This window comes from Capricornis sumatraensis, chromosome 1 (assembly GCF_032405125.1).
Source record: "Capricornis sumatraensis isolate serow.1 chromosome 1, serow.2, whole genome shotgun sequence".
Classification (NCBI taxonomy): domain Eukaryota; kingdom Metazoa; phylum Chordata; class Mammalia; order Artiodactyla; family Bovidae; genus Capricornis; species Capricornis sumatraensis.
Window position 1 is genome coordinate 104,429,807 of NC_091069.1, and position 18,752 is coordinate 104,448,558.

Consider the following 18,752-nt stretch of genomic DNA (forward strand, 5'->3'; position numbering starts at 1 on the left):
TTCCACATAAGATGTTAGCTTTCTAGAAGGGTGAGGGTCATTGTCAGATAATCCCGTGAGACAATTGCTTTCCCTGGGCGAAACAAAACAAAACAGAACAGCAACAAAGTCCTCCCCCCACCAGCCTTTTCATATTCATCACAATGAATTAAAATGTCCAAACATCTGCCAGCGCGTGATTTCATCGCTCAGTCTGAAAAGATGGTCTGTGGATGCCGTGATGTCATCGTTGGTGAGCTGCTTATCATCCAGATGGCGAAGGTTGAAAACCAGTTTTGGAAGCTGACACTCCTGGTTTTGAAAGAGCATCTTCCACGTTGCCTGGCCCCCTGCTTCTTCAGTGGTAATAGATGCTGAAGGCATGCAGGATGTAGAGCAGGGTGGTGATGAAGGCAAAGAACTGGAAGAGCCGGGGAGTTACTGCCTTAGAGATGCTGGCAATCACTACCCCCCGCAACCCCACACAGGCCCATGGCAGCCTGGATGGCCCTTGTTTTGTCCCTGCTTCACCCACTGTCTGCCTGAGCCCTGCCTGGCCTGAGGGCAGCAGCCACGGGGCAGCCCCTCCACCCGCCCTGAAGCACGCCACCCCCTCGTCGCACGGTGGCTGTGCAGCAGCACTCTCACCTGCAGACCTGGGCCCCTCTACCTGCCATAAAGTGGGCCCGTGTCCATGCCCACCCTGGGTGCCCTCGCCTCTTTCTGGGCACTCTCCCCTTCCTCCGCCTTCAGCTACAGTCTGTGCTCAAATGAGAGTTTCACTCACAGGTCCAGAACTCGATTCTATGCACCACCTCTTAGATCTTCAGAGGCTCAGAGGCCCCACCAGCTCTCTGGTCAAACTGAACTCCTGAGATTCCCTCACAAGCCCAGTTGATCCCAGGATCCTCATATCGTCCAGCTACCCAAGCCCAAAACCTGTGCTCCCCCCGACCCCTCCCTCCCCGACGGCCATGTCCAAAGCCATTCCCAAAGATACCCGGCTGCACTGTCTAATGATCTCTCAGTCCAGCGGAGGACTCCATCTTCCCTTTGCCCCACCCTGTCCAATCACACTCTGTTTCATTCATTCATTCAACATATCTTGTAAGCATCTGCTATGGGCTTCCTCAATGGCTCAGTGGTAAAGAGTCTGCCTGCAACGCAGGAGACGCAAGAGAAGCAGAAGACGCAGGTTCGGGAAGGTCCCCTGGAGGAGGGCATAGCAGCCCACTCCAGTATCCTTGCCTGGAGAATCCCATGGACAGAGGAGTCTGGCGGGCTAGGGCCCATGGGGTCGCGAGAGTCGAACAAGACTGAAGCGACTTAGCATGAGCACGCATGCTTCAGGCATGAATCTGATGGTGAACAAAAATTCAAAAATTCCTATCCTCGTGGAACTTGCATCTTGGTGGCACATGCAGAAAAGACCCAAGATAAACCAGGAGAGAAGCAGGAGCTACTGCTCTGAGTGGGGCTGAGTGGCGGCCTCACCGAGAGGTGACAGGTGAGAAAAGAACAGGAGGAGGTGAGGGAGCCGGAAGCCGAGGCCCAGGTGAGAGGGGTCCAGGGCCAGCAAGGAGGCTGTGACAGGGGCCCCTGAGCAGGGCGAGCAGCACCCCGAGTGGTGGGAGGCAGAGAGGTGCTGGGCTGGGGGGCAAGGAGGCAGACAGGCAGGAAAGGCGTCCTGGAGGGTCACCGCCTTGGCCTGGTATCTTTCTGACAAGGGCGGCAGCACCCCATATCACACCCCCTCCTGCTGCTGCCCGATCCCTGGGGAACCCGACTGACACAGCACTTTTCTGGCCACAGAGACTGGAGCTGATGGGGTGGGACCCAGCCTGGGCCTTAGATCTTCCTGAGAAGGAGTGAGGAGGGTTAGGAGCCCATGTGGGCACACAGACTCTCACTGGAGGAACCCACCACCTGTCATGTGAGCCACCTGTCACTTGAGGGCGCCATCCCCCCAAGAGAGGGAAGCAGCCACACTCAGGGCCTGGAAAGGCTGTTGGGCAGGCAGGCAGCGAGCCCGAGGTCCAGAAGTCCCGCTCGGGCCACAACTCGTCTGGACCACCTTGCCTTGGATTCCATCAGCCAATATGTAACCCCGTGGAAATAGGGGGACTGAAATAGAAGGACGCAGGAACTTGAGTCGTGATGAGGAATTGAGGTCCATTCCACCAGAAAAAGGAGCCACTGAAGGATTTCCTTTCATTTTTTAAATAAATTTTTATGTGGACCATTTTGAAAAATCTTTAGTTAATCTGTTACAATACTGCTTCTATTGTTCATGTTCTGGTTTGGGGGCCATGAGGCATGATGGTCTTAGCTCCCCGACCAGGGATTGAACCCATGCCCCCTGCCTTGGAAGGTGACGTCTTAACCACTGGATTGCCAGGGAAGGCCTAAGGATTTTCAATAAGAGATGTGCATTTTGGAAAATTTATCTTTTGGAAAAACATTCTGAGGGCAGCGTAGTTGGTGTGAGTGAAGTGTTAGTCCCTCAGCCATGTCCAACTCTTTGCGACCCCGTGGACTGCCAGGCTCCTCTGTCCTGGAATTCTCCAGGCAAGGATACTGGAGTCGGTAGACATGCCCTTCTCCAGGGGATCTTCGCTACCCAGGGATTGCACCCCGGTCTCCCTGCATTGAAGGCAGATTCTTTACTGTCTGAGCCACCAGGAGGAGAGATGACACCTACACGTGGGCTTGGCACCCTGTGAGCTTGGGCACACCTGACTGCCAGCGCATCTGTGTGTGCGCAGGCACTCTCACACACACGCACACACACCCCTCCCTTCCCTCAGGACTCCTTCAGCCTGAGGATGTGGGGTCATCTGTTCCAGAGGAGACAGAACTGAGCCCCTGGCTTTCCCTCCCTGGTGCTGCCTGCCGTGCCCTTGTCCAGCACTCACCGAGGCTGCAGTGTTTATATAGTAGTTCTTCAGGTCCTGGGTCTCTGACACGATGGTGGCGTGCACTTGTAACACGGCGGCACTCATGTACAGGATGCCCGTGGTCCCGTGATACAGGCTGTCCTGGAAAGACGCGGCGGGGGCACAGCCACTGTCACTCGGGCACGCAAGCGGTAACACCTTCTCCTCTGACTCAGCCTCTGGCCAGAGAGGGCCAAAGCGACAAGCCTGCTCCCGAAACTCCTGCTTTTTGCTTTCACAGTGTTCCTAGTGCAATTTCTAGGTTGTGAGCAATAGTGGATTAAATAAATGTCAGTACCAGGATGAACCAAGATTTATTGAGTGCTTCTTCCCGGTCAAAATGTAGGCTAAATCTTTTCCTCATTTATCTCATGGAACCTTGTGAACTATGAGGTTGGTTCTATTTATCATTAATGCCATTTTGAGGAAATAGAAGTCCAAGGTTAAAGTTAGTGACTAAAGGCTGAGCCAGGATTTGAAACCAGGCCACATTAACACCAAGCTTGTGTTCCCCAACTGTTAGTGCGATGAAGGCCTGCTGTTTGCTAGGTGTTTTCCTAACTGTACACACTTGTGTCGTTTCATCTTCACAGCTAATTTCATAAGGCAGCTACTATTAACATGCCCACTTTAAAGATGAGAAAACTGAGGCTTAGCTAACACATGGCAGAGTCGGGCTAATCTGACTCTAGATTTCCGTCCATCTTTGAACCTTTGTGCTAACCTCTCAGCAGTGTTCTTTAACATCATAAGAATACCACAGTATTCTGGAAGGAATATCATAATAGGCAAATTGGCATTTTGCAACCCCTAAAGAATATTCATCAGAAGATGAAAGGGGACATTGGAGAAAAGAGTGATGGGGTAAGGTTGTCACCGTGAAAGAAGGACCACCAGTCACCATGTGTGATGTGACTTGGAGACACTTACGAAGCATCCTTGCCAGAAAGGTTTAACCCGTTCCGGTTTAGCCTTTAGATGCTAACTTCTGGCTTACAGAAACTTCAGGGACTAGAGAAGCAAATCACACCAGGAAGAAGCAAACAAACCAAAATGTGGGACCTTCTACAGCAGTGGTCCCCAGGCTTTTCGGCACCAGGGACCGGTTTTGTGGAAGACAATTTTTTTTCAAGAACCGTGGGTGGACGGTTGGTTTTAGGATGATTCAAGTGCATTATATTTACTGTGCAATTTATCTCTATTATTATTGCATCAGCTCCACCTCAGATCATCAGACATTAGATCCTGAAGGTGGGGGACCCCTGGCCTACAGGACAGCTGACCACCCAGTTTTTTCAGCAAGTCACTGGCAGGGAGAACCATGATAGTGCGAGGGTAACAGACAGGAAGGCCAGGGGTCTCCAAACGGAGGAAACAGGCTGCAAGTGTCAGACAGTTGAAGGCAATGGCACCCCACCCCAGTACTCTTGCCTGGAAAATCCCATGGACGGAGGAGCCTGGTGGGCTGCAGTCCATGGGGTTGCTAAGAGTCGGACACGACTGAGCGACTTCACTTTCACTTTTCACTTTCATGCCTTGGAGAAGGAAATGGCAACCCACTCCAGTGTTCTTGCCTGGAGAAACCCAGGGACAGGGGAGCCTGGTGGGCTGCCGTCTATGGGGTCGCACAGAGTCGGACACAATTGACTTAGCAGCAGCAGTAAGCGGCAGGAGCAAACAGACAAGTGTTAGATTCTTCCCCCTTCTCTATACAAATTTAAAAAGAGGTTTCTCTTAAAATTCTCTGCCACCATGAAGACACCAGGCTCCACCTGAACTTAACTTTTTCTCTTGGAAATGTTTGTCTTATGCTATGTTAATGAGCTATGTATTTATTTACCTTAGATTCTGTCTTCAAGTTGGTTCTGCCTAAGACTCAGAACCGACTTGACAAACAAGAATGTTTTACTCATGCGAGTGTTCTCTTAAGCTATGTTACTGAGACGGTTTTTGGTTGGAAACCTGCCTTTCTTCAAGATTCATGTCAATCATTTTACGGCTTGGGACAACTCACGTTGTGCCAATGTTCCCTCAAAATGCATGTTGTGGGTGGGGGGCCTGGCGCCAGTCTCTGAGTTTTAAGACATCTCCTTTCTCTAATTAACAGCTTGCTGATAGGTATATAACATACCACTTAAAGGCTAGCAGGGGGCACTCTTTCTGCCCCCTTCTGATGTCTATGTCAGAAGCGTTCTCTATCTCTTGTATACTTTAATAAAGCTTTATTACACAAAAGTTCTGAGCGATCAAGCCTCATCACTGGCCTCGGATTGAGTTCTTCTTCCCCGGAGGCCAAGAATCCCGGTGTCTTTCGTGGTTCGGCAACCACCTATTGAAAAATAGAGTAAAGGTACTCAAGAATCACCACTACCAAGTGCAAGTGGGCCTGGTGAGGACCCTGATTCAAACAGGCCAACTGCAAAAACATATTTCAGCTATAATGGGAAAGAAAGTGAAGTCACTCAGTCGTGTCCAACTCTTTGCAATGCCGTGGATTATAGCCTACCAGGCTCCTCCGTCCATGGGATTTTCCCAGGCAAGAGTACTGGGGTGTGTTGCCATTTCCTTCTCCAGGGAATCTTCCCGACCTAGGGATCCACCCGGGGTCTCCAGCATTATAGGCAGATGCTTTTACCGTCTGAGCCACCAGGGTAGTGACTGTGTTATAATGGGGGACAGTTATAATTTTCCAGAACTGTGACCTGTGCCTTTGATGATAATGAAGAATTACCACTGACTTTAAGTAAGTTTGGTAATGTAAGAAAGCTTGTGTATTTTTTGGAGGCATTCCACAGTGAAGTGTGAATGAAGAAGGAACTCGTAGGGCCTGGACTCCATCTTAGGCCTGTTCATGCTGATCATGCTCGGCCACCTTTCCAGTGGACTCTGAACTCTGTGTTCAGTGCCTATGAACACAACAGCAGAAGGATAAGACCCCCTCCAGACAGGGGAACCTTGAAGATCGGATCTAGGTTACTCATCGCCCAAGAGAAAACATACACTAATCACCCCTTCCTCCAGACAGGCCATAAATTTTTCTGTATCTGTCAGAGTGTAACCCCTGGTTTATTGATTATTGGCTAACTGTTTGACTGTTTGAGCACATGAGCACATAGTACGTGAATAATGGACTTACTGGGATTGTATTTTCCTTGGTCTATGTAAGTCTCAAGGAATTTGGAGTGGTGGGTTCAGACACGTGCACATGGGGTATAAAAGATTTTCACAAATGCTGGTCGAGGTCCCTGGCTAAGAGGAGACTCTGCCTTGGGCCCGCCCATGTAATAAACTGCACTCCACTATCTGCACCGTCCTTCTGAGTGAGTTTGTTTCCCGGAACGCGTGGCTACAACATGTAGAATGGAATGACGTGGTGTTGGGGATTTACTTCAAGATTCTTTAGGGGAAAAAAAGCTAGGTGAAGCAAATGTGATAAAGTCTTGAAAATGCTGGAATCTGGGTTAGGGTTACATGAGGATCCATAATATCAATACAATCCTCCCTACTTCTGTTTTGAATTGTTCAATAGAGAAATATTTCAATGGTTATCAGGATGGTGTGATGACATGAAAAATAGTTAATGGATGGCATAATAATAAATGAAAGACTCTACATCTAAAATGATTGGTTCAGTGAGATTTATACATTTTATATGAAATTTGCCAGGAATAGGGAAGAATGAATTGTGATAGGTGATTGTGGGTAGACCTTGAGATCGGGATTATTCTTTTCCTACTATATTTCTTTCAATACTGCTCAAATTATTTTACCATAAATTAAAATTAGAGGGGAAATGCGTCAGGATGTGCCTGCTATGGGAGGAGCTGGGCTGCGCGTATACACCTATAAAGGGAGGCAATGGAGGGGAATACAAAGCAGGATGGATTCCGGCAGAGGAATGCTTTTATTCCCATCTAACAGTTGCTGTTGTTTAGTAGCTAAGTCGTGTCTAACTCTGCAACCCCACGGACTGTACTCCACCCGACCCCTCTGTCCATGGGATTTCCCAGGCAGGAGTCCTGGAGTGGGCTTGCCATTTCCCTCTCCAGGGGACCTTCTCACCCCAGGGACCGAACCCCTTGTCTCCTGCATCTCCTGCATTGGCGGGTGGATTCTTTACTACTGAAAGTGAAAGTGAAGTCGCTCAGTCGTGTCCGCATCTTTGCGATCCTGTGGACTGTAGCCCACCAGGCTCCTCTGTCCATAGGATTCTCCAGGCAAGAGTACTGGAGTGGGTTACCATTTCCTTCTCCTTGGGATCTTCCCGACCCAGGGATGGAACCCAGGTCTCCCGCATTGCAGGCGCTTTACCGTCTGAGCCACCAGGGAAGCCCCTTTTACTACTGAAGCCCTCTCTAATAGTTGTTGTTCAGCTGCTAAGTCATGTCCGCCTCCTTGGACTGCAGCATGCCAGGCTCCTCTGTACCTCACTATCACTTGGAGTTTGCTGAAACTCATGTCCATTTGACGGAGGAAACAGACAGAACAGGCTCCACCTTGAAAGCAGGACTCCATCTTGGGCTGGACTGTGGACTTTGAGCTATACGCCCAGTATCTATGGAAACGACAAGCCAATGGAAAACCAGATGCCCCCGGATGAAGGAGCCTCTGGACTCATACCTAGACTCTCTGTCACCTAAAAGAGTATAGTAATTATCTCTGTAACAGAACAAAGTCGTAAATCCCATTATGCTTCTGGGGTATCACCACAGGCCTATTGATAAAAGTCCACTGTTTAACTATCTAGGCTTATGACACATGAATCATGGGTTAACTTTGATCGTGTCTCACTTTTACTTTGTCCAGACTAGTTTCAGGAAATTTGGGGAGGTGGGTTTGAGCACGTACACTTAGGGTATATAAGGTTTTACAAAAACTGGTCGGGGTCCTGGGCTAAGAGGAGACTCTGCCTTGGGCTCGCTGGTGTAATAAACTGGATTCCACTATCTGCACTGTCCTTCTGAGCAAGTTTGTTTCCCGGAACGCGTGGCTACAACACTTTGAGTCGATGATGCCATCCTACTATTTCATCCTCTGGTGCCCACTTCTCCTCCTGACCCCGGTTCTTTCCCAGCATCATGATCTTATAGCAAACACATTCAGATGAAATGTCAAGATTCCCTAGGGGCTCAGCCCAGGAAGCGTCTCTGGTTCCTCCTCCCACCCATGTTTGTCCTCAACCACGCCCAGGACGTTGGTCTGGGAGGAGCCTCAGGCCCTGGGTCTCTCTCCCTGATTCTTACCAGAATTTTCCAGGACTCGTATCTTTTGTAAAATCCAAACACGTAAGACAACAGGAGCATCAGGGAGATGAGGAAAGAGGTGAGCGAGACGTACATCACCCATCCTTGAAGCAGCGGGCTTGCTACCTGCGTGGCTGCCACCAGGATCCAGACCCAGACCCCAGATATCTGTAAGAGACAAGCACGGAAGAAGGCGCGTTATTGGCTGGTGCTGAGTGTGATGCTCTTTGCGTATTTCCCACCTCTGCCCTCCTCTGGCTTTGGCTAAGCTCTCTTCAGGGGCTTCCCTTGTGGCTCAGGTGGTAAAGAATCTGCCTGCAATTTGGGAGACCCGGGTTCGACCCCTGGATCAGGATGATCCCTTGGAGAAGGGAATGGCTACCCACTCCAGTATTCTTGCCTGGAGAATCCCATGGACAGAGGAGCTGGTGGGCCACAGTCCACAGGATCACTAAGAGTGGAACATGACTGAGTGGCTAACACTGGCACTTTCATTTTTGGTCTTCTCCAGTTTGTGCAAAGGTGATACAGTGTGCTGAGGTATGGACATCTTTTTATTAAATACGCTTGTATTCATTTTATATTCAATCTGATGATCCCTTTGTCTTGGTCTTGAGAGCCTGATTCTGCAGTTTGTGGCTTCTATCAGTGTTCATTCCTGTTCACCTTTTCCCTCCTATATTTGTTGAAGGTTGATTGTGATCATAACTGTAGGCTTAGCTCAGTTCTAAATGATTCTCTTAGAGACTTTCTGTATAAAGGGCTCCACTTACTTCTGTCTAGCTCGGATGAAAGATACACAGCTTTCAGGTCCTTCCTGGGACTAGCAGCTCTCATCTTACAAATAAATGACACATAGACACAGATATGGGCTTCCCAGGTGGCTCAGATGGTAAAGAATCTGCCCGTCATGCAGGAAACCTGGATCAGGAAGATTCCCTAGAAAAGGGAATAACTGACGACTCCAGCATTCTTGCCTGGGAAATCTCATGGACAGAGGAGCCTGGCAGGCTACAGTCCGTGGGTTGCAAAAGAGTGGGGCTTGACTGGGCGACTAACGCTCTCACTTTCAGACATAAGCAAGTCACCCCGTCCCTGACGGGGTCCCACTGCCATTGTCCTGGAGGCAGAAGCACTTCTGAATTTATGGAGAATTCGCAGGCTCTTCCAAAGCGAAAGGCAACAGGAGGAGACGCCAGAAGAGACCAGGGAGTGGGCCACAGGGCAGAGCTTCCCGGCCTCGTGCAGGGCTGGGAACATCCCCGGAAGCCTGGCTGCCTCTGAGCGCACACTGCCCCAGGCCTCAGAAACAACCTCCAGGTGAACTGTGGAAGCCCTAGGCTGGGCCCGGGACTGCCCACGAGCGAGCTGGGGCTGCCTCGTTCCGAGCAGGGAGAGCACAGGAGCAAGAGCCGCTGCCCTCCTGAGCCGGGCTCCTGCGTGTCGGCTACAGTGGCCAGGTGGCTGATGCTGGGGGAGGGGCCAGAGCGTGGCTTGCGGGTGCCTGCCAAGCGCCCTCCCCACCAAGCCTTGAGAAACGCCTGAAGATGCTGGCCCACTGCCAGCACCCAAACAATGCTGGCTGCTAGCGGCAATGGCATTCAGGACTTAGTGACTGTGGAACCTATCAAACTTTACGCTCACAGGAGACCTCTGAGGGCAGAGAATGGTCTGTGCCATTCACCGATGTATTCCCGGTGTCCAGCGCAGGGCCTGGAGAAAAGCAGGCAGGGAGGGTGTCAAAGAGCATTCCTTGGAATGACTCAGTGATAAACCCAGGGGCTTCCCTGCTGGTAAAGAGTGCGCCTGAGGCGGGAGGCCCAGGTTCAGTCCCCGCGTGGGAAGACCCCCCGGAGAAAGAGATGGAAGCCCGCTCCGGTATTCCCGCCTGGAGAATTTCACAGACAACGGAAGCCTAGTGGACTACAGTCCATGGGGTTGCAAAGAGTCGGACATAACTTAGCAACTAAACCCCCATGATGATAACCCCACCAGCACTACCTCTCGTTCACGAGGGGCTTCAGAGTCTATAACGTGCATTCACAGAGGTGCATTCACCCCTGGTGGTCCAGTGGTTAGGAACCCAACTGCATATTCAGGGGACATGGGTTCCGTCCCTGGTCCAGGAAGGCCCCACCCACACGTCTGAGTACCGCGACTACTGAGCCCCATCTTTAGAGCTCGCACTCCGCAACAAGTGTAGCCCCCCATTTGTTGAAACTAGAGGAAGCCCTCACACAGCAATGAAGACCCAGCACCAAAAAAATTTATCATTAATAAAATGCATTCACTCAGATGGCCTCATTTCATCTGTACAGGAATTCAAACTCCCAGGGGCTTCCTACAGAGAGCTGCCTCTTACTGCCAGCTTCCCTGCCTCAGCCCTACCGGCCCATCAGTGCTGGCAAGGGTCTCCCCACCCCGGCTCCTGCCCTCAGAGGCCGCCTTGGGCAGACACTACCACACGCACACCATCTATGTGTCCGCATTTCATTCTCGCAGCGTGTGAGACGCTGCCCTCCTGGGAGCATCTGGAGAAGGAAATGGAAGGAGGGACTGAGGTCTGAGACCGCGTGGGACATAGAGTGGGGTACGGGTAGGGCTCTCCTCCTCACCAGATTCCATGCCCCAAGGGGGGGCCCCTGAGCATTTGGGAGAATCTACTCAAATTGCCCCTTCTTCTTGGCATAAAGGTTGCACAATCAGCTTTACGCAAAGGAATGTTATTTACTTTTTATTTCCACACCCTCTATCTTCTGAACATTAGAAGGGAACCAAGGCCAAGGCCAAACTCCTGGTGAATTTAAAACCAGTGGAGTTTGCTATCCTGTTTCTGTCTCAAGCAGCCTCGGTTGGATTCATTACAGGGAAAACAATTTTGAATATTTGTCTTGACTTTTTTTTTCTAAATTCATATTTAGCTTTCCAAATTGGCTTGGCAACCTAAATCATTCTCTCCTTTTAACCCTCATTTTTTGTTATCTCAAGAGTTGGAGATATTTTTAGATGTTGGGGGCTGGCCTTCAACGTGGAAGAAGATTGTATTAAAGGCAGATATTTCAAGCAAGTGTATTTCAGGTACGATTTTGGCAGTCTGTTTCTTAAGAGCAAACACAGATTACTCACCTGTGTGTTTTCTAAAGGTTGAACTGAAACTGGAAGGGATCACTTAAGGGAGGGTAGAGCTTAACAATAAGTTTATTTATTACTCATTCTTCTCTGAAACATGGAGAATAGGCCCCTCACATTTAGAGAGCTGGTTATACAGCTAGAGGATGAGAACAGCGCCCAGATGCAGTCAGGAGCAATAGTCAATTCCAGATCGGGGCTGGGGAAGCTGCTATATCATCAGAGCAGACAGCAAAATATTTTTAAAGGCTCTTGGGGTTAGGTCAGAAGGATTCAGAAGGCTGCTGCTGACTAAAGATGGGGCAATTTGACCTTCAAATAAATATAATAACTACTGTGGATTGCGCCTAGTCGCTCAGCCTTGTCCGACTCTTTGTGACCTCATAGACTGTAGCCCGCCAGGCTCCTCTGTCCATGGGATTCCCCAGGCAAGAATACTCGAGCTGGTTGCCATTTCCTTCTCCAGGGGATCTTCCTGACCCAGGGATCGAACCTGTGTCTCTTGCATTGGCAGGCGGGTTCTTTATCACTGCACCCAGTGGATTGGACTGTATCAAGCAAGCTGAAATCCATGAGTTGAAAATGATGCTTTTTAAAAGCCCTACTTTGGTCATTTTTGGAGGATGCTTATTATTTTGGAAGGCAGCCATGTTCACCACTATACCGCCAATAATTATTACTTTGAAGAATGCTTAATAAAGAAAAGAATTATGCCAAAACCGTGGCATAAGGGTAAGGTGCTTTTAAAATATGTAAATTCCTGAGCCTTAACCCTCACCACACCCTGAGTCCTGCTACTCCTGGGACCTTCTGGGGACTCTGAGGAAGCCCCAAGGTCCGGACGTTGCCCCAGAGATGGTGAGGGAGGCTGCATTGTTAAAAATTTCCCAGGTGAAGCAGTGAAGACTGAGAAGCCCCAGGGCCCATCCTGTTGCTTCCAGGCTCTTTCACTCCAGTTCATGCAGAAGCAGTACTGAGGCTTCCGGGTCCAAATCCTAGCTCTGCTAAAGGGGCAGATTATTTAACCCATTTCTGCATCCATGTGCTGGTTCATCAAACAGAGGAGGTGGGGAGGACTCCTCTTTCCTGGTTCCTGTGAGCATTAGATGAGTCTCTCATGCACACGGTGAGTGTTGAGCAACCATTGTTGGCCGTGTTATTGGCTACAAGGACATGGGAGGGAATCTTCCCCGAGAAAAACCCAGGAGAGGGAAAGTCCAAGGCCAGTCTTCCTGAGAGATAGGAGGTTCACTTCTGGAAGAGCCGGGACACCAATCGGCGAGGAGATGAGATAGCAATGAGGGGGCACAGACCCTTCTAAGGAGTTAATGAAAGCTTTGCTAGAAAAATGTACCTGCGCACACGCATGATTTTATCTACAGATGTGGGAACTCACAGTCCCTCCAAGCCCACCTGCAGCCCCCAGGTTGAAGTCCGTTACCATTTCCAGGATAGATAATGGTGCCATCAGCCAGTCTACTATTTTGATGATGTTGATCAAGATATTAAATGCATATACTCTTCGACCCAGTAATTTCAGTTTGGGAGTCTGTCCTACAGACAGCACACATGCACGAAACGGTGAAGGCACAATGTTGTTTGTTGAAGCCTGCTGGTGACAGAAAGATAAAGAAGCATCCCGAATGTTTCGCCCGGTGTGAGCGGGGGTCGTGAGAGCAATTATGTCATACAGTGGAAAACTCGGCAGCCTTCAAAGAGAATGAAAAACTGTGTATCAGAATAGAACAGAGCCTAGAATTGTACAAGGCAGAGAGCAGTGTGCCAGGTGTGCTATGACTTACATAGAAGAAGAGAATGTATAAGCTTATGTATGTATATATGTGCATTGGTTTGAATATTTCTGGAATGAGACCCAATAAACCAATCAGGCCCTGACCTCCCGGGAGGAGAATTTCTTGGCTCAGAGACAAGATCTTTTAAATGAATCCAAATCACCAACAAACACATTGAAAAAGAAAGAAGAAAGACACTGGGCTGGATGATGGGGGCTCACTTCAAAAGTCGAAAGATTTTGCTGCAAAATGAATGGACCTAGAGACTGGCAAACTGAGTGAGGTAAGTCAGAGAGAGAAACACGAATATCATATGATACCACTTATATGTGGACTCTTAAAAAAATGGTACAAATGCATTTACAAAACAGAAATAGAGTCACAGATGTAGAAAAGAAACTTATGGTTACCAAGGGAGAAGGGGGAGAGGGAGAAATAAATCGGGAGATTGAGGTTGACGCATACGTACTACCATATATGGACAGCTAACCCGGAAGGCTACAGTCCACAGGGTCGCAAAGAGCCAGACACGACTGAGCGACTGAGTACAGGGAGCTCGTCTCGACACTGTGTAATGACCTATATGGAAAATAATCTGAAAAGAGTGGATATGCGCTGTGTATAACTGATGCACTTGGCTGTGCACCTGAAACTAAGGCAACATTGAAAGTCAGCTATACTTCAACAGGGACTTTTGAAAAGATTCTGAATGGGAGTGACAAGAAGAGAACTGCCTTTCCTTTGGGGAGAGAGGGTCTGTCCTAAGAGGACAGAGCAGGAGGGGAGCCAGGGGGCCTCCGAGGGGCTGGGGCAGGGGCTGGGTGCACTGCCCCGGGGATGGGAACTTCACTCGGATCGCCCCGATCACCCGTGATGACAGCTGCCCTCGCAATGACCCCTCCTGAAGAGGGAGCGGCTGTTCTTTTGGCCAGGCTCAGGACTGGGCTCCTGGCCACTCCCCGGAGGCGTGGTCCCGGTGGGGCCAGCTGTGGGGTTGGGAACAGGGGGAGTTGCTGGCCATACGATACTCTGGCTGATACCAGAGGCAGGTTTTTCTGCATAGCTGGGCGTTATTTCAGCCTGGCTGGTCCACTCACCACCGAGCCTGCATTCCTTTCCTTACCACTTGGCTTAATCTTCAGGAAAGGTTGGTGGCCCCTCCTCCCCTTCACTGGGACTCAGGTGAACACAAGCTGCAGGAAAAAGACTCGTGGGACTTCCCTGGCGGTCCAGTTCTTAAGAATCCACCTTGCAATGCAGGGGACGAGGGTTCAGTCCCTGGCCAGGCAACTAAGATCCCACATGCCGTGGAGCGACTAGGCCCACACACTGCAGCTGCTCAAACTGCACACTCTGGAGGACCGCAGCTACTGAACCTGCGTGCTGCAACAAGACCCAACAAGGCCAGATCAAGAAACAAAGGTTCACAAAGCGAAAACGAGAAGGCCAGACTCGAGACAGGGAGGCCCGGGAGGTCAGTGGGGCCAAGAGAACTGGGGGCTCCTGCTCCCTCTGACGGCCCGGGAAGAATGAGCTGAAGGAAGAACAAGGTCTGGCTTGTGCATGATGGGAACCAGGACCATTTCGGGGCCCCTTCCGATGCTCAGATGTTTCAAGATGAAGAAAACTATTGTCTCACACATTCCAGTAGCCACGGCCCACACTGTGTGAGTCCAAGTCCCTTGGGCATTGTTTACCTTCCCAAATTGTGATAAAATACACTGGACAAAGCGTGCCATTTTAACTGCTTTTAAATGTACAGTTCAGAGGCTTCTCTAGGGGCTCACACTGCAAAGAATCTGCCTGCAGTGTGGGAGACCTGGGTTCGATCCCTGGGTCGGGAAGATCCCCTGAAGAAGGGAATGGCTACCCACTCCAGTATTCTTGCCTGGAGAATTCCTTGGACAGAGGACGCTGGCGGGCTACAGTCCATGTGGTCGCAAAGAGTTGAACACGACTGAGCGACAACACTTACCTTACTCAGGGGTATTACGAACATCCACAAGGTTGTGTACCATCTCCACCATCCATCCATCTCCAGGACACTTTTTTCATCTGGCAAAACTGAAACTCTGTCCCATTCAACACTAACTTACTATACCCCCTCCTCCAGCCCTTGACAACCACCATTCCTCTGTCCCTAAAAGTTTGACTACTCTACCTTGTATGAATGGAATCACAGAGTATTTGTTCCTTTGTTTCTAGCTTATTGCACTCAGAATACTTTCCTTCCTTTTAAAAGCTGAATAATATTCCATTATGGGGGCTGCTCAGATGGCTCAGTGGTAAAAAAGTATATATATATCTGCCTGCCAATGCAGGAAACACAGGAGACTCGGGTTCCATCCCTGGGTCGGGAAGATTCCCTGGAGAAGGAAATGGCAACCCACTTCACTATTTTTGCCTGCAAAATTCCATGGACAGAAGAGCCTGGTAGGCTACAGTCCATAGGGTCACGAAGAGTCAGACAGAACTCAGTGACTGAGCATGGCAGCATTCCATTATATGAATATACCACATATCTATTTTATTTTATTTGCAAAATATGTATTTACTTACTTATTTTTGGCTGTGCCAGGCCTTAGTTTCGGCATTCAGGCTCTGGAGTGTAGGCTCAGTTGTTCCACGGTATGTGGGAGCTTAGTTCCCCAACCGGGGATGGAACCGCTGGACCACCAGGGAGGTCCCCTCATGTCTATTTATTTACTCATCCTTTGGTGCCACTTCCACCTTTCAGCTACTGGGGGTAGTGCTGCTGTGAACATGAATGGACAACTGTGTGTTTGATGCACATCCTTTAGAAGGGAAAAATAAGACGAGCCCCATGCAGGAGCTGCTGTTTGGAACCCATCTGGAGGTTCTGGTACAAAACGCCCAGAGAGTCACAGCCCCTGCAAACAGAGCACCCCGTTCGTGTCACCGAGGCCAGCACGGGCATCCCTCGGGACTTCGGTACTGCCCACTCAGAATGCTCAACCCCAGGGTAATTTAATGGTTTAAATGGCAAACCAGGAATTAGATCTGTGTCTTATTTTCTGATCGTGCGGCATGTGGAGTCTTAGTTCCTAGACCAGGGATCAAACCCGTGTCTGCTTTAATGGAAGCGTGGAGTCTTAACCACTGGCCCACCAGGGAAGTCCCTAGATCTGTTCATCATTTTTTCAATCCTAAGATTTTAAGTCGATTGTAAAATTAAGGTTAATGTTATCAGCAGAGGAATTCTTTTATTATGTTCCTTTTGGGGCCGAGTGCTGGTGGCAAACTGTGGGGAACATACATTTTGTATTCAATTTTTTGGGGGTATTTTTCCATTTTGCTCCATGGCTTAATGATACAGTCGATTCTTGTTGTTCGAGGTAGTTCTGTCAAGTTGTCCTGAACACTGGCGCGTTTAGGTGTGAATCGTGAATCATCGCTCCTTGGGAAATACAGACTACATTCCTACAAACTTGTGGTCAAAATATCATCATCAACTGATCAACAAATAACTTTGTTTTGTGTATCTTTCTGTTTAAAGACACATCATTCAGTATAGTTAATATGTAATGTTAATCCATTAATATCGAGCTGTCACCGACAGCTCTCTAACTATACGCTTACCTAACACTGACTTTCAAGGTAAGGCAAGTCACTGCCTTGCCAAACTTAGGAACACCAGACATAACTTCAGCGGTGTACTCGGACTATTTTGAATACTAAAATCACCAACAAAAAGCCAAGCACAAAACTTAGCAAGACGGGGCACTAAACAGACTTGGGAAAGGGCCCTGTTAACGCTATGCGCTGTAGGAAGGCAAGCGCTTCCCTCTGGCTCAGTGGGTAAAGAGTCCACCTGTGATACAGGAGATGTAGAAGCTACGGTTTCGATCCCTGGGTTTGGAAGACTTGCTGGAGGAGGGAATGACAACCCACTCCAGCATTCTTGCCTGCAAAATCCCACGGACAGAGGAGCCTGGCAGGCTCTAGTCCAAAAGGTCAAAAAGAGCTGGGCATGACTGAACAACTAAGCGTGCGTTTAAGACGGCAGGGATTGACCTCAGGTTGAAATGTGCGTGTCTCAGACTTGTGACTCGAAGTTTTGTCTGCACTGCCTACAATGGCACACGTCCTCGAATCTGCGTGACAACACCTCAACTATGGATTGTGGGCTTACGAATAACGTTTAGTGAGCAAGGGAACTTGGAAACGCAGAATCCGTGAGTAGTGAGGCCCGCCTGTACTTTCAATGGCACCATTACATTCCATCACGATGATAACATTTCATTTAGTCAATGAGGCCCCAGGGCAAAGAGGTGTGGATTTTCCCTGTTACAGATGATGCCACAGCAGGCAACATTGCAGAGAGTTGTCTTTTTTTCATTCCTTCCACGGGGCTTCCCTGGTGGCTCAGTAGTGAAGAATCTGCCTGCCGAGGCAGGAGACGCGGGTTTGATCCCTGATCCGGGAAGATCCCACAGGCTGCAGAGCAGCTAAGCCCGTGCACCACTACTGAGCCCGCGCTCCAGAGCCAAAGAAGCCCCTGCAAAGAGCAGCCCGAGCACCGTAACAAGAGGGTAGCCCTGCTTGCTGCAACTAGAGAAAAGCCGGAAGAGAGACAAGACAAATGAGCAAGTCCTCCCCATGGAATAAACCGCCCAGCTGGGCGTACTGGTGGGCAGTGGGGTGGGGTGGGGCAGGAGATGTAGCAGGTAACTTTCCAGCATCCCTTAGGCTCAACGTATGTCTTGGCTGGGACACATACGTGACCACCCTGGACAACGAGATGCAAGGCTTCTGGGTCCTGGGAAGGGTTTCTTCCTGCCTTGGGGATGAGACAGTTCTGCCCTTGCTCTGGCCATGGCTTGTCTGGGTTTAGGCTGGAGCTATGATGAGGAAGAGGAGAGATGGGAAGAGGCTGGGTTGGATGACACAACTGTGCTGCCAAAGAACCAGGCCAGGCAGAGCCCGCCAGCTCCTCCGGGCTTACGGGGATGTGAGGTCTTCCACTTCCCTTCCGTTCCAGCCGTTTTGCAGCCCTCGTCACAGCACTGCTAAGGACCTGGGATAAGAGTCTGCTCACATGACCTATGTCCTTCACCACCTCTTAGAACCCCCGCAGTTGGCTTCCTGGAATCCCCAGGCCAAACTCGGCCAACACCCAGCAGTCTCCTGAGCCTGTGCAGTGCCCTCAGCGCCCAGCCTTCCAAACGGCGGCTAAGATCTGTTAGTGGCTGATGAAGTCCACCTGCTCACTACCGGCATTAAAAGGTTAAGTAGGGACTTCCCTGGTGTTCCAGAGGCAGGGGGCCCAGGTTCGACTCCTGGTCAGGAAGGTAAAGATCCTGCACCACGATGGAGACAGAAGACCCCACATGCCACAACCAAGACCTGGAGCAGCCAAATAAACAGACAAACAAATATATATGCTTTTAAAGTGAAATAGACTAGCAGCAACATGAATGAGCCTAGAGACGGTCACACTAAGTGAAGAGCGTCAGACAGAGACAAATGTCCTCTGGTATCACGTACACGTAGAATCTCATAAAGATGCAAACGAGTCTATTACAAAACAGAAACAGACTCCCAGACATAGGAAGCAAACGCATGGCTGCCAAAGGAGAAAGGGGTTGGGAGGGATACACCTGGGGTTTGGGATAAACAGATACACAGCACTATGTATGAAACGGATAGAC

At 49.7% G+C, this 18,752-nt stretch overlaps 1 protein-coding gene across 2 annotated transcripts in view; it reads right to left on the bottom strand.

Annotated features, from left to right (window-relative positions):
- Positions 1–337: 337 nt before the first annotated feature.
- LOC138088989 (MAL-like protein) overlaps positions 338–18,752 on the bottom strand; it is a 31,044-nt gene continuing 12,629 nt past the window's right edge. Inside the window, exons 2-4 of one of the 2 annotated variants that reach the window (XM_068984305.1) lie at positions 8,159–8,326; positions 2,895–3,017; positions 338–400 (exon numbers count right to left, since the gene is read on the bottom strand). In XM_068984305.1, the coding sequence (XP_068840406.1) occupies positions 338–400; positions 2,895–3,017; positions 8,159–8,326 (354 nt within the window). The remainder of the gene's footprint in view (positions 401–2,894; positions 3,018–8,158; positions 8,327–18,752) is intronic. The other variant, XM_068984313.1, reaches the window with a different exon arrangement.